Genomic DNA, 13,078 nt, shown 5'->3' with positions numbered 1-13,078 from the left:
TCATGCAGAAAGCATTCTGCAAGCCCAGAGTATTCCGTGGAGAAGAACCTTTCAAATTCTATGAAAACATTGCTATAAATCAGCATAAAGCAGTTTCCTAATCACGGAACAAACGTTCTAGTTTCCCTCTTTTGATTTAGATGTCTTTTGAGCTTATTTAGGGAAGCCCACATCAATACATAGTTCCAGAATCCTGGAATGTTTAGGTATGGTATGTTTAGGTTCCAGGCACAGAGTGTTTCTTTCATGTGATGACTTTTGCAAAGCACATCATCGTAGTTCAATGAGCTTGACAGGGAAGGGGGAGGGCTCCTAAGTTTACATTTTGGGATGCTCTGTGATCTTTGACTTTGAACTGGGTTTTCCTCCCTTGGAGGGCTGGGAAGAAGTGAGGGTCATGTAAGCAGACACTATATCAACAGGCTGGAATGTGTTTTAAATCATTAGTTCTTTGACCTTTGATCTGTCATCGGATTCCTTCAGAGGCAGCAGGAGGAGGCTGCAAACTGGCTGCTGGGTGGTTAGTGCTATTAATAGCTTGGTGTCAGTGGATGCAAAGTTTAAATGTGAAGAGATGCCTGTACTAGATACCCAGTGCAGTGCTTGACAAGAACTCTGCATTTCCACAAATAGTTGTGGAACAGACTCATCTGTGGACACAGTAACGTAGCTGGTGGATAGAGCGTGCTCCTTCCTGAGCATCAGGAAATTATGAGGTCCCTTGGAGTTCTGAATCACTGAACCAAAGATCTGCCTTTATCTAAAAGCTCTCCAGGCTTCTGATTCTCTTTTGATATGCTCTGGTTCTGCTTTCTGTTTGTGAGCTCCCCTTTTCAGCTTGGTTATTAAAACACCCTTGAACATTATTAAGTCTTTTGTGTTTTCATTTCTTTTTCCTAGAACCTGCATGTTTTGGCTTTTATTTAAAGAAAATGGAACTTCTAATTGTTAAAATATAAACCACTGGAAAATAAGAGCCTGGAAATGCTCTAACAGCAGAATACAAATAAAAAGGACAGAGGTGATACAATATCCTGGTTGGGATGGTTATGGATCTTGAAGCATCACATCCTTTAGCCACATTAGAAAGTCAATGGAAGGGAATGAGTAAGAGTAAAATGAGATTTTAACTGTGAAAATGAAAGTACTTGATGCTGAGGAGATTAGTAAATAAATCAAGTGAAAAAGTGAAAAGGGGGCACACTGTTATCTGTATGCACAGGGAGACCTACCGAGGGACAGGATCAGGTCTGACCAGTTTAGAAAATCCAGGGAGCAATGGGATTCCGCTGTTCCTGGGAAGCTAATAGAGGTTCCATTTTCTCCTGTGACAGAAAATGGGGGTTCAGATGTAAATTCATGCATTCGGATAGCTTGGATTGAACAAGCCTCAGCTGCAACTGCCATTTCTTTATTTGCTTACCTCATCTGCTGTGTCCTGAAGCCTGTTCTTTCTCTTGCAGTGATTTTTACTGCTGTTTCATGTCGGGTTCAAGTGAGGGCCTGGGAAGTTTGCTGTAAGGCAGGCTGGTTTCCCTCCTGTAACCCATGGGCAGCAGGGAGAGCTGTCTCATGAATGGCCTTTGGGTGCCAATAGGCTGTTCCAGAGGTGCAGCACATTTTAAGCTATATCCAGCCCCTTGGCAGCAAAAGCTGCCAGGCCATCCTCCACACTTGTGGAAAACAGTCTCCATAAGAATTCCTGACTCCCTGCTGAAGAGGTACAGTGGATGAGGTGACTGTGGGCTTTGACAGCAGGGCCCAAAGTATGCCTCTTGTGCTATCCTACACTGTTATCCCATCCTCTGCCACTTTCCTGCACTTATACATTTTTCCAATAGCAATGTCCCATTTAGGTCTTTTTTTTTCCCCAAATATTTTTTCCATTTCCATGTAAAACACTTAATTGTCATTTTTGCTTTAGATGTTGACAGGTAGAAGATCCCAACCAGTTTGATTCCATTCTGAATCACAGAATCCCAAGGGTTGGAAGGGACCTCGAAAGATCATCTAGTCCAACCCCCTGCAAGAGCAGGGTAACCTGGAGTACATCACACAGGAACTTGTCCAGGCGGGCCTTGAATATCTCCAATGTAGGAGACGCCACAACCCCCCTGGGCAACCTGTTCCAGTGCTCTGTCACTCTTACAGTAAAGAAGTTCTTCCTGATGTTAACGTGGAACCTCCTATGCTCCAGTTTACACCCATTGCCCCTTGTCCTGTCACTGGACATCACTGAAAAAAGCCTAGCTCCATCATCCTGACACCCACCCTTTACATATTTGTAAACACTGTTGAGGTCACCCCTCAGTCTCCTCCAAGCTAAAGAGACCCAGCTCCCTCAGCCTCTCCTCATAAGGGAGGTGTTCCACTCCTTTAATCATCTTTGTGGCTCTGTGCTAGACTCTTTCAAGCAATTCCCTGTCCTTCTTGAACTGGGGGGCCCAGAACTGGACGCAATATTCCAGATGCGGCCTCACCAAGGCAGAGTAGAGGGGGAGGAGAACCTCTCTTGCCCTACTAACCACACCCTTTCTAATGCACCCTAGGATGCCATTGGCCTTCTTGGCCACAAGGGCACATTGCTGGCTCATGGTCATCCTCCTATCCACCAGGACCCCCAGGTCCCTTTCCCCTTCACCACTTTCCAGCAGGTCAACCCCCAACCTGTACTGGTACATGGGGTTGTTCTTCCCCAGATGCAAGACTCTACACTTGCTCTTGTTGAATTTCATCAAGTTTCTCCCTGCCCAACAGCCTGTCCAGGTCTCGCCAATGGCAACACAGCCTTCTGGTGTGTCAGCCACTCCTCCCAGTTTAGTGTCATCAGCGAACTTGCTGAGGGTACACTCAGTTCCCTCATCCAGGTCCTTGATGAAGATATTAAACAGCACTGAACTGGATCCTTGTTTTGCTCTTGGGGTTTTAGTACTAGTCATGGCAATTGCTTGTCACTGATCTTAGTTTAGTTGGGCCTGAGGTCTCTTTCAGTGATCAAACATCTGTCAGGAAATAAAATTAATTGCTCTCCTTGGCTGATGTTGATGAATGCTGACAGATGCCATGTCAGATTCTAACAAGCTACTGGATCCCTTTGAAAGCAGAGGGCCAGCAGGATGCGTTACAGGTGCTTGAAGAGTGGGACAAAGCATCCTGAATGAGAATCTGGCAAGTTGCTTGGGTTTGTTGTCAGTGTATCCTTCCTTTGCCTGGACTGAGTTGTTTGTTCTATTCTTAAACCCTTGGTTTGTTAATTTACAATCTCATCAGAGATCTCACCTAGATAGTTAGAAACAAGCTATTCCCAGCTAAACTTTGACATTTTTCCACTCATTGCATTTTCTTCAGGGTTCATTTCCCACAGACCCGTAAATGACTTTGATCTCCACCTAGTGCTTAGCTTAATGTGAAAGGTGTTTTAAATGGCTGAATGATTCTTGCTGTTATTTCCATCCTGGTGCACAAAGCATTGATAGCTCAGTTGGGAAGCTGTCACACTGCGACATTAGATACGGCTGCTGTTTGCTTGCTGTTGAGCTCAGGTATTAGGTGTTGTCTGTTAGATTGCTAGACAGACTGAAATATATGCATGTCAGGTGTGGGCAGGAAGGTTTCCCTGTGTAGTATTGTTTGTATCTCTAGTGTTAAGAGGAGAAAAACCAAAGAAAGCTAAAAGGCAGTCATGGCATTGATTAGGAAGTTGATTGATTAAAAACTCTGAGCTCATCCGACACTCAGTCATCACTAATGGTTTCAGTTGAGTGAATGCCTGCATTATGTGCTTAGGGGTCTCTCTCAGGTACCCCACTGAGAATGGCTTGTGTCATCATGACAGTCATGACATTATTCACCATTATTCTGTGAATATTCAATGATCATGCAGGCAGGGTGTTGGAAATGGAGGGTCAAGGTTTTTCAAGGCAAAAGGAGAAGGGCCTGGATGGAGGCTAGAGGATTCTTTTCACAGGGATCCCAGGCCAGTTCAAGAAAAGATGGCAGGAATGCAGTCTCTTCTTTTGATCGGGGGTAGTTTAGCTGCTAAACCTTTCTGCCAGCTGGTAACTAGATAACATAGTAGGTTTTAACATCACCTGTATTTGTTCCATTTATATAAAGGTCTTTAAGACTTCCCAGAGGTGTTTCTAAAGCCAATCTGTTGAAATGAGAAGAGATTCCAGAACCACTGGGAATGTTAGACACAGTTCCAAATACCTTGGATCAGAACGCATCTCTCATCAATGTGGCAAAAAGAACCTCAAGTGGCAGGAGTGTGACAGTTATTAGGATCTCTGTGACAGCTTTTGCAAGGTGTATGCAACTTCTTAATGGTGCCTTGTAGTCCTTCTGCAGCAGCAGTGCTGCAGCGTGGCTTCTGAGGCTTGCCATTCTCGCAGTCTTCTGATGCTACTTTGAAGTACATTCATTCTTGAAATGACTTCAGCCATTAAGTGTTGATAAGAGGAATAAAACAAAGGCACAGACTTAGTTAATTTGGAATGTGGAAACTTTAAACTTTAATAAGAACATGGACCTTGCTTTCCTGAATACAGGATTTGTTAAACTCTCTTAGGCAAAAAAAACCAAACCCACAGAAACAGGTTTTCCCTGTGTATTCGTTTAGATGTAGGTGATAAACTGAAACATTGCCAAATTCCTTTCTACCTTCAAACAAGAAATCCATTATGTCCTGAGAATTACATGTTGTATGAATATTTCCCCACTTGAGAACAGCACCATTATTCTGTGAAGCTTAGAAATACAAGAAAGAAAGAAAACCCCAACAGGAAATTGAGTTTGCACCTTATTTAATGCATGGTGACAAAGCAGATCATTAGACTTTTCTGAATGAATAGCATTCACTTCTGCAAGCTGAGAGCCCATGCCCACAGGGTCTGCCTGTGTGGTTTTCTTTCTTTACTGTTGAAACAATTTTTTACTTAACATCAACATGGAGTTATTTTACTCAGGGCCTGGTTTTTCAGCTCTCACTGACAATAACCCTATAGAAATCCTACATAATGCTCAGTAGGATCAAATCCTACTCCCATTCACTTTGAAAAAATCCGATCTCTTCATTTTCATCATCTCCATTAAAGCTTGGAAGTGACTCTGCTTAAGAATGGTTCTGGGCCCTTGGAGATCACAAGTTATTGGATTGCTCTTGAGCAGCTATGTTTTATTGCCCACACTCTTCTACAGACCCTACACAGAGCCTGTAGCTTTGAGAGCAGAAAGCAGCGCTGATGGGTATCTCCAATCCTTTTGTGCTCAGGATGCAAAATGGTAGTTCCCGAGAGTAACTGAAGAGAGGAAAAAGCTGTCAGGTTGGTGAATCCTGTACAATAGGAGGCAGAAGGGTATTCCACCTTATTCCATTCACAGGAGAGACAGGATCATGTGTTTGGAATACAGAATTCTTTGATAATACAGACTCTGTGAAAAGGATGAGTTCCTCCGGGGGGGGTTGAAGATGAGGATTTTCTTTTTTTCATTTAAAGAAAAATGCTGAGTGTTTTGTCTCTATGCTTATGGTACCTCAGGGAATAGAAATGCTCCCCAGCATCTCCTGCTTCAGAAGGCAGGTACTGGTCACATACAATGGGACTTCTTCCATTGTACTGAACAAGAAAGGTCTTGGGGAATTGGTGCCCTGCAGACTATTTCCACGTGGTGGATGCTTAGAGAATACCCCTGGTGTTTTGTCTTCTTGGACATGATTTGTGCATTGCTATTGGCTCCACAATGTAATTATTTCTAAGTTCTTTCCCACCAGTATAGGAAAACACCCAAAAGAGCATAATTTGATGTTTTGTATTCACTGTCATATTTAGGTATTAGTTTTTCTTTGACATGAGATTTGTCTCACAGCAATTGCCTAGATTGCACTATTAGGATTTATTGTATGTATGTAGCCATCATAGGTGATTTCAGTGCCTCTGCTGTTTGTGGCATGAACAGCATTGGGCAGATGGTCTTTCTTTTTAATGAGAACAATCACAATTCATCCATCTTTCCTGTGGTGTTTCTACAGTGGTCATAAATGTGTGCTAAGGCAGTATGCTTAAGCTTGAGGAGACTTATTGTCAGAACCATGACTTCTGCACAGTTGCAAAAAGGACGTAAAGAAACAAGCTGTTTAAAAGAAGCTGTTTCAATCCCTTCCTTTCTTGCACACTGCATTGTACACCAAGTATACACACACCAAGTGTGGATACAGAGTTCATCCTTTCTGATTTGATCTCTGACTCAAAGTAAAAGCAGCCGACTGGAACAGCGTTTTTCCAGCCATGGATGTTAACAGTCTGGGTGACCCTTGTTTTGCCTATGTAGCTCAAAGCTGTAATTAGGGTTGGGAGCACATGTGCTAAATTGACTGCAAAAATCTCTTGTAATGTGGGTCTGCCAGGACTTGTTTTTAGTTCTTGTAGATTGGTGTGTGCTTCCTGCTGTGAGTACGCCAAAGATGGTGGGTCACATCAGCAGCAGTTCTGCTTGTGCCCGAAATCATGGCTTCCCTGTATGAGGGAATTTACCTTGTTCTGAGTTATTGACAGGAAAAATGAGAGGTTGAATGGAAAGGAAACTTCATGAAGAAAAGGTCAATAGAGGGAGCTTCTTGTTAATAACAGTAATTGCTGTCCTTAAAAGACTTGCCAAATCATTTTATCCCCCATTTTCACTGCTAGGCTTGAATCCTTGTGCCCATGCAAAAAGGACAGAGCTTAATAATTGTGAGTGCATGAATGCTTTCATTCAAAGTTTGTAGGGTTTTTCTGCAGGCAATGATCTGCCCAGACTCTGTGATATGTTGAAGCTGGATTTCCAAAAGCTAGTACAGAGGCTGCATTGAAAGTTACTTTTGATCATCCTACCTTATTAGCCCCATTACTAGGCAGGTGAAGAAGGTCCTAATGACTAAGTGTGATTTCAAAAGGTGACTCAGTAGAACTGGGGGCCATTGTAGAAAAAGGGCTCCTATGTGCCTCTTCTGAGGCAGATCCAGCAGCCTGCTGAGCACCTTCAGCTTGAAGCTGACATGTATATAGACCTGGACATTAAAGCTGCCAGCTAAATTACAACTGTTATTTAAATAATCACATAGACATATGAATACTCCATGGCTCCTTATGAAATTTAACAGCCTCTGAAGCATCTAGTACAGACCACTCAGTGACAATACTCCAGTTCATACCCTGTAACCACAGGATCCAACAGTTCAAATACTGATGTAACTCTTAGACATTCTCAGTGACTCCATGTAATCAGTGGAATTCTCAATTAGTCCATGATTTAATTGTAAGGAATCCACCCAAGTTAACTTAGAATATCAATCCTATTGTAAGCAGGCTTAGGTTTCACCTCTGTACCTCCAGTGGAAGATGACTGGGTGGTCCCCAGCACAGGAAGAGTATAAGGTGATGTGGTGTAGAGGATACAGTAGTTTCTGCCTAATGGCAACATGACATTGTACATGATGTGCTTGAAAATAATACTTTAAACCAAGTGGAGAACAGTAGAAGAAAACAGAGGTATGAAAGAGGGGTTTTTCTGGAGGTGTACCTGAAAACCAGTTTGGAGCATTTTGCAGCATTATAACAGAACCTTAACAATAGTTCTCTATAGTTAAATCACTAATGATTGAGGTCTGGCTGTTTAATGCCATTATGAAATATAATTTGTTTGCATGTGGGATATTAACACTGTTCTATGCAGAAATGTGAAACCAGGAAAATGCTAGTACTGATACTAATTCTAAGGTGCAATTTAGTGCATTCTGGTTATTGTTCTATTAATTATTATTATGGTAACAGCCCTTAGACCTCTGGGGTTTGGCAATAGGCAAACAGAGAATTTGCAATCCCTGCCCCAAACACTATGCAATTTTAATTTTCTAGGCAGGCATTTAATAAGATATTAGCCTGTTCTAACAGGGAAGAGAATGAATGTTGTGTACAGTATCTTCCTTGAATTTATGGCAGAGATTAACTGAACCCAGTTCCCCTGATAATCTTTCTGTATTTCATATTTTAGTACTTCAAGGACTGTGTACCTGCAGGACCTTCAATGCTGCTTATTTGCCTTAATAATCAGAATTTCTAATACTTGATATTTCTGATATTTGATCTGAATGTACTTCAGTGTTATGAAGAGGAATGAGATGGTATTGCTTGGACAGTTAGAGTTAAGCTAGCATCCTAGGCTGCTGTGAAGAGAAGTTTCTTGTACTGAATTACACAGATACAGCAATATACAGATGAGAGCAATAGGAGTGGCTGAAACCAAAATGCCTTAGAGCAGGCATATATATATTTGTTTAATAATTCATCTAGCAGCTGCTATTTATGCTTTCTCACTGAGATGAATAAAGAGGCTTTTTAAAGCTCATGTGAAGCAGGTAGTATTTTTGGAGCAACTGTGAGGCATTACTGGGTCGTTCAAGTCCTTTATTCGACGTGAGCTAAAGCTGAAGTGTCACATTCAGTCTCCATCTCCAATGGCACTTGTTCTTCATAGGCGTTGGCTGTTGTAGGATGGATTGCTCTTTGTCTCCTGTTTTGACCAAAAACACCAGTGTAGCACTATGAATATTTTCCTAAAGCAAACCAAGCACCTGGTTATGGTGTGTTTGTCTTTGCTTGAATAAACATTTAACAGTGGAAAAAGTGCCAAGTCACAGAAATCCTTGACTGGTCCTTCACCATTTTAGTGATACAATTAGTTTTCCCTATGAAGCTGTACATGGCCACAGATCTATATCCAAATATTTGTGTTGTTTATCTAATACATTAAGTACAGGGAGTACAGTATGTAAAAGACTAACACAAGACCAATGCAGATTAGGCACTCAAAGGTAATAGTAGTTCTTAGGATATTAATTTGGTCAGAATATGGGTGGGGAATACTCTTCCTTTATTCAGTGTCCAATATACTGTTGTGTAGTTTGGCTGCATGTATCACCAAGCGTATATAGTGGATGTGTGGGCTAGATTTTTAATTCCAAATTGTCCCTTCACTGCAGCTTTCTCCCAGTATTTGTGTCTAAATTAATACTGCAAAGTCACCCTGAGCATTTCAAAGATCATACTTCTTAAAGCGAAACATAAAGTATTGATGTAGCGGTGGTGAAGTATCTCAGTGTTATCTGAGGGCTGGAGGAGTTAATCTAAACCATAGCTATTTCTAAAATATTTATTGTTTTAAAAAGAATCAGCACTTTGAAGGCTTCTGGAAGTACATGGTTACAGGAGAAATGTATGCTAGTAAAATCTGTTCTATTTATGGTATCCTATCTTCTGCTCATCTCCAGTCCTGGAGCGAAAGCAAGATTGCATTGGTACAAATAACTGATGATTGATAACATGATTAACTAGATGATAGAAGGAAGCAAGACCACCAGGGTCATCTCATTTGTCAGCAGCACAGACTAGTGCTGACATCCTTACTAGATATATTCCTCTAATCTCTCTCTGTGGTTGTTTTCTCTTCCAGTGTGTGGCTGTGACTTGGCACAAGGCGGCTTTTTCATTAAGAACGGGGAGTATCTTTGCACCTTGGATTACCAGCGCATGTATGGTACCCGCTGCAATGGATGCGGGGAGTTCGTGGAGGGTGAAGTAGTGACAGCTCTGGGAAAAACATACCATCCAAGCTGCTTTGCCTGCACTGTTTGCAAGTAAGTCATCCCTTTCAACTAACTTGGTGTGAACCCAGTATAATGAAAACAGGGAGAAGGTGTCACCATGAGACTCAAGTGTCACGACATAGTTCTTTTGGGGAGATGTTTGGTTGGAAAAGCTCTGCTGCAAGTCTGACTTCGAGGGTTTTCAAAATGCCACTCATTTATCTGGGGGACATATACAGTTCCCTGGTCTCAGAAACTTAATTTTTTCACATGTGAGAGTAATTATCAGCCTATCATGTTAATAGAGGTGATGGACATGGGTTGAGTTGAGTTTGGGTGATGAGCCCAGCTTGATGGGTGAAGTAAAGCCAAATTCAGGATGCACCTATAGAGAGCTCATGTGGGTTATAAGAACAGTTAAACAATTGAAAATGTACTGTAGCCTCATTTTCACATCATGTAAGAATGCATGGCTCTGGGACAAATCCAATCCCCCTCTTCTCCACAAATACTATTTCTTGTCCTCAAGAAGAGAACCAGTCTTCATTTCTACACAGATTAAAGATAAGTTAGCTGAGGCTGTGTGAATAGGACAAGAGGGGCATTTTTAACTTGCATTTCTGTTTAAACTCTACAATATTCAGCTTTTAGGAGACTACTGGGCAAATCTTCCACATGCTGTCATAGCCTGCTCATTTGAGCAGTTTTATACTTGAAAAATCTCAGCTGAGCTTTACAGCCTAAACTCAACCCAAAGTCCCTGGGCATAGTGTTCTCTGTTAGCTGGTGCTAGGCACTGAGATTGTGCTAGAAGTTAGGCTGGTTTAGTTTGTGTAATGCCTGAAGGACACATAAGAAGCAAAAGACAGAGATGTAGGTAGATTTCACAGAGAAGGAAGACCCAAAAGACGAGGCCTGTTCCTCTTTAGTCTTGGAGGGCAACAGGAGAGTGATGTTCTCCAGAAGTCTGAATCTGACAGCAATCAAATTGTCTGAAACTGAATGCAGGAGGATGACATGAACAAGAAAGGCAAGAATCCACTTTCTGGGGCAGTAACTTCTTGGAGATCCCATCATATGATGTGTCTGAGTATTAGTGCAGCAGACTTGCCAGGTGCTGCCCTAACCTTCCATACTTATATCTCATGAGCAGTTTAAGTACTTAATCGTACAGCCTGGTATATTTTCCAAGACCTTTTCTATTGAAAGTATCTTGATTATTTTTCCATTTGGTTTTAAACACTCTGTGAATTTACTGCGTGTTGATAATCAAATGATGTGTATGTGTCAGTTTTATTTCCCAAGGACAATACGAAAGTAGATGATGCTGTATGAAACATTGCATCAATTTTCTGTACATTCACTTGCATCAATCTTTCTATGTCAAATGAACAAATGATTCATTGGAAGAGATTCATGACATGCAGTATTGCTGCTGGTGTATTTATGGCCCACTGAGGGATGGCACTGAAAAGGAAACTAAAACAATGCCTTAAACATTTTGTTTTGTGGAAGCAAGCAGATGCTTATTTTTAAGCACAGTTTTGGAGTGATGTGACGTTAGGAGAGCCTGTATTCAGCAGCTACAGATTTGGAGTTACTGAACCCTTTAATTTCACTAAAAGCCTCATACAAAATGTTGTTCATCCTCTATTTTATACACCAAGTAAAAGTTAACAGCAATGTCAGCTTCTGCCTAACACGTATTTTGTTGTGTTCAGCAAATAATCTCAAGCTTCCATAGTACATTCAGCCTTTGCCTTTCTCCTGACGTTATCTGCATAGGTAGCAATTACAGTAGTGGTTCTGTAATGCAGATACCTATTTTAAATCTCCAAAAGAATGAATGTGGATAACGTTTCTTTTGCAAACTGCTGCATCCGCAGTAACATATGTTTCATTGCTGAACACAGACGAAATTAGTGTATTTATGAGTGACTAGCTCCACATTCCTTCACTAGCCTCAAGGCCAGTTGCAATTCTTCCTTTGAGTTCTCTTCTGTACAATTTGCTCTCCACAACATCATGCTGAGACCATAATAATTGTAGCTGTTGTGACTAAGTGGATTTCACTGTCACCTAGTCTTTAGATAAAGTGTGCTTGATAGCTTTTTAAACCAAAATACAAGGCGAGTCTAACCTCTGCTCTGCTTGCATCCTCGGACTGGATTTCATCCAGTGCCTGGCTTTGCCAAGGCCACTTTGCAAAACTATTTGGCCCAAGGTTCTCTAGAATACTGATTGCAGTGGGGGAAGGCAGCGAACTCAAGGCACAGGGAAGAGAGGAAAATTTCTGGCATAACTTTTGCTAAAATACATTTTCCTCTTTAACTCTCCAGGCGTCCATTTCCACCGGGTGATCGGGTTACCTTTAATGGAAGAGACTGTCTCTGTCAGATGTGTGCTCAGCCAATGTCCTCCAGTCCAAAAGAACTGTCTGCCTCAAGCAGTAAGTATGCTTCTCTCTGAAGCCTCTCACCAGGCTCATCAGCATGTGGTTGAAGCTAACTTAATGCAATCCTTTGGGTGTTTTAATTTTTAATTCACCTCTAGAAATGTGAAACAACTTCAGAAACCGTTCTTTCCTTTCTTTCTCTTTCTTTCTTTCTTTCTTTCTTTCTTTCTTTCTTTCTTTCTTTCTTTCTTTCTTTCTTTCTTTCTTTCTTTCTTTCTTTCTTTCTTTCTTTCTTTCTTTCTTTCTTTCTTTCTTTCTTTCTTTCTTTCTTTCTTTCTGTCTTTCTTTCTGTCTTTCTTTCTGTCTTTCTTTCTGTCTTTCTTTCTGTCTTTCTTTCGTTTTTGTGCCCTTTGATAAAAGTGTCAGGTATTTCAGGTGAGAAGAGACACTTAGAGATTGCAAGATGAACAAATGGCTTTTTGCCAGTGACCAGATTTTTAAAAGGGACTATTTCTCTTTTATAGGCACGGGAAAAGTACCTGATTGATGAAATCTGAGGTTTCAGAGTTAAGAGATTCCATTTTTTCATATATAATTGTGCAGGTTTAAGTATTCAAAATAAGACAAAGTCAGAGGAAATGAATTTTCTCCTACTACTTAGCACCTGAATTCAATTAAATTATCCTTTAAGAGGAGTATCAGGATTATGCTTCCAGTAGACTTATAGCACAATGATACTGTGAGCAGAATCTCAAGAAACCTTTATAGAAAAGAAAGACATTTAAGGCGGAAAGAGAAAGAATGAAGAAGGTTTGGGAGGGAAATTATCTTGGTTTGCTGTTGGGTTTTAATGCTTTTAAAGGATAATTTGTAAATTATTGATTTTAATCTCTTTCTGTAGTTATTTTGGGGGATTTCTGATTCTTTCTGTGGTTGATGGGTTGTACTGATCACTCTAATCTGTAATGACTTACCTAGCCAGTTTTGTAATTGATAATGGCTATAGATTTCCTTGTGATATGAGGTAGTTTTCCACCAATGTTGGTTTCCTTCAGGGAGAC

The 13,078-nt window shown here is 41.0% G+C and overlaps 1 protein-coding gene across 4 annotated transcripts in view; it reads left to right on the top strand.

Moving 5' to 3' along the window:
• ABLIM1 (actin binding LIM protein 1) overlaps positions 1 to 13,078 on the top strand; it is a 195,758-nt gene that overhangs the window by 95,387 nt on the left and 87,293 nt on the right. For all 4 annotated transcript variants that reach the window (XM_034062655.1, XM_034062657.1, XM_034062656.1 and 1 more), the window contains exons 3-4: positions 9,490 to 9,673; positions 11,962 to 12,071. In XM_034062655.1, the coding sequence (XP_033918546.1) occupies positions 9,490 to 9,673; positions 11,962 to 12,071 (294 nt within the window). The remainder of the gene's footprint in view (positions 1 to 9,489; positions 9,674 to 11,961; positions 12,072 to 13,078) is intronic.

The sequence above is a fragment of the Melopsittacus undulatus genome, chromosome 4 (assembly GCF_012275295.1).
Source record: "Melopsittacus undulatus isolate bMelUnd1 chromosome 4, bMelUnd1.mat.Z, whole genome shotgun sequence".
Classification (NCBI taxonomy): domain Eukaryota; kingdom Metazoa; phylum Chordata; class Aves; order Psittaciformes; family Psittaculidae; genus Melopsittacus; species Melopsittacus undulatus.
This window is presented reverse-complemented; position numbering and strand designations above follow the sequence as displayed.